Source organism: Micromys minutus (assembly GCF_963924665.1).
Source record: "Micromys minutus genome assembly, chromosome: 26".
In the NCBI taxonomy this organism is placed as follows: domain Eukaryota; kingdom Metazoa; phylum Chordata; class Mammalia; order Rodentia; family Muridae; genus Micromys; species Micromys minutus.
Window position 1 is genome coordinate 27793216 of NC_137961.1, and position 1888 is coordinate 27795103.

Below are 1888 nucleotides of genomic sequence, written 5' to 3' on the forward strand. Positions count from 1 at the left end.
TTGTCAGTAGAGTTCAACTCTAAATTCAAAGAGATTAAGAATTAAATGATTCGATATTCCTTCTTTGTTAGCATTATATAAGCTAGATTCTAAAGTTTATAATACTTGGCAAAAAGTCCTTCATACTTTAGAATATGTATTTTAATTTCCCAAATAGATTAAAGATTGATTGATGTAGAAACAATTAAATCATAAACTTACTTTACAGTCAACTATAAAATGTAAAAACAGAATGTTTTACAAACGAGGCTGACGAATAAATTATTTCCAGTGCTTGTTATCAGATATATACAGGATAATTTAAAACCAAATTGAGTGACTGCTAATTCTCGTCTCTTAGAAATTTCATTAAAATATACATGGTCCTCAAGGGAGAGCAGGAAAAAAATAAACTGTGATTGAGATGCAACGGGTTTCTTCTTATCCTGAAAACGTAAAGGATGTCTCATTAATCTATTTCACTGTGACAGTTATGCACAGCTTAATTCCAAAACCATTTCTCTAAATTACCAACAGACTTATATTCTTGATGCCTTTTTACATGATCGCATGCCAGGCATGCATGTGACTCCCAAAACCGTGGGAGGTTTACAGTAAAATCCTTCCTCCAGTTAAAGTAACTAAGGTACAGCTTATTGTCTTTGTCAACTTCCTTCAGATACTTTGCCAACTCACTGGGTGAGTTAAAATCTTCCACATGAATGAATGAATCAGCTGGAATATAATTCTCATAGTTTTCCCTTGATGGTCCCAGGACAACAGGTACTGAGCCAGCCAAAAATGCATTGTAGAGCTTTTCTGTGATGTAATCTTTGTGGATTGAGTTTTCGAAAGAGAGATAAAACTTACAAGTGGATATGGTGGGAATCAGATTTTTATCATTCACATATTCTCCAAACGCTTGCCCGTAGGTGTGGATTTCAATGCTCTTGCTGAGCTCGTTGTAGTACTTTACCCTGGCATGCTCAGGGTTCCAGTTACTGACAACCCAGCATACCAACTTCTCTTTGCTCGGCACTTCAAACACGAAGGGGTTTGTGCTCACCGTCAAGAAGCCGTAAGGCACTTGTATATCTGAGTCACGGCGGTAAGTTAGAGTCAGGTTGAACAAGTGTTCAATGCCACTCTTCTGCGGGGTGTGAGTGGGTGACTCTAAGTTCATCCAAATCCATTTCTGAAAGGGTGGCCTGGCCTGCTGAGGTAAGTTAGTCAGATCCCAACTGATGTCCCTGTGGTGGATCAGGACCGCATGGGATTTGTTGTACAATGAGCGGTCCGTTGTAAGATGGCACCCTTGGATGTTGAACATTGCCTGGCAGGATGTGAGATCAAAGGTCTGCCCAAATGGCCACACCCAAACCAGAATAGTAGTTTCATTGAAATAATCAGTTTTTGATGAGAAGAAATTTTTCATTTTCAGCACGGAACTGGCAGACTCCATTGGACTGAAGACCCAGCTGTTGGTGGGTTTGATGTAGATAAGCAGGCATGCCACGAAGCAGCCCAGGATGATGCAGACGATTAGGAATGGGCGAAGAATGCCTTTGGATGTTGATGTCATAATTTTTCCTGGGAAAGAGAGAAAAGTAGAAGAAGGTAAGTTTAGAAACAAAGAGGAAATTATAAATACACATGTGAGAGAAACAGTAAGGCTATTTTAATCATGAAACCAACTATATAATTTCAGTTTTAATAGTCACTATGAGAAACCGGTTACATTTAGACCTAAAACGACTTTTAAAATGGCAGTGTCCCAGAGACTTTGGCCTAGAAAGAATAAATCAGAATTCACTCTCCACTCACATCCTTGAGTTAGGCTAACCACTTCTTTAGGGATCTTATTCTGTTTCCCTTAGTAAAAAAACTGACAAAACAGATTGTCATAATT

At 38.6% G+C, this 1888-nt stretch overlaps 1 protein-coding gene across 1 annotated transcript; it reads right to left on the reverse strand.

The window, feature by feature from the left end:
* Nucleotides 1–481: 481 nt before the first annotated feature.
* FUT9 (fucosyltransferase 9) lies at nucleotides 482–1576 on the reverse strand (the record flags this gene model as incomplete). Its single annotated transcript, XM_080938815.1, has 1 exon — nucleotides 482–1576. The coding sequence occupies exon 1, from the start codon at nucleotides 1559–1561 to the stop codon at nucleotides 482–484; it is 1080 nt and encodes a 359-aa protein (XP_080794941.1). The 5' UTR covers nucleotides 1562–1576.
* Nucleotides 1577–1888: the final 312 nt, after the last annotated feature.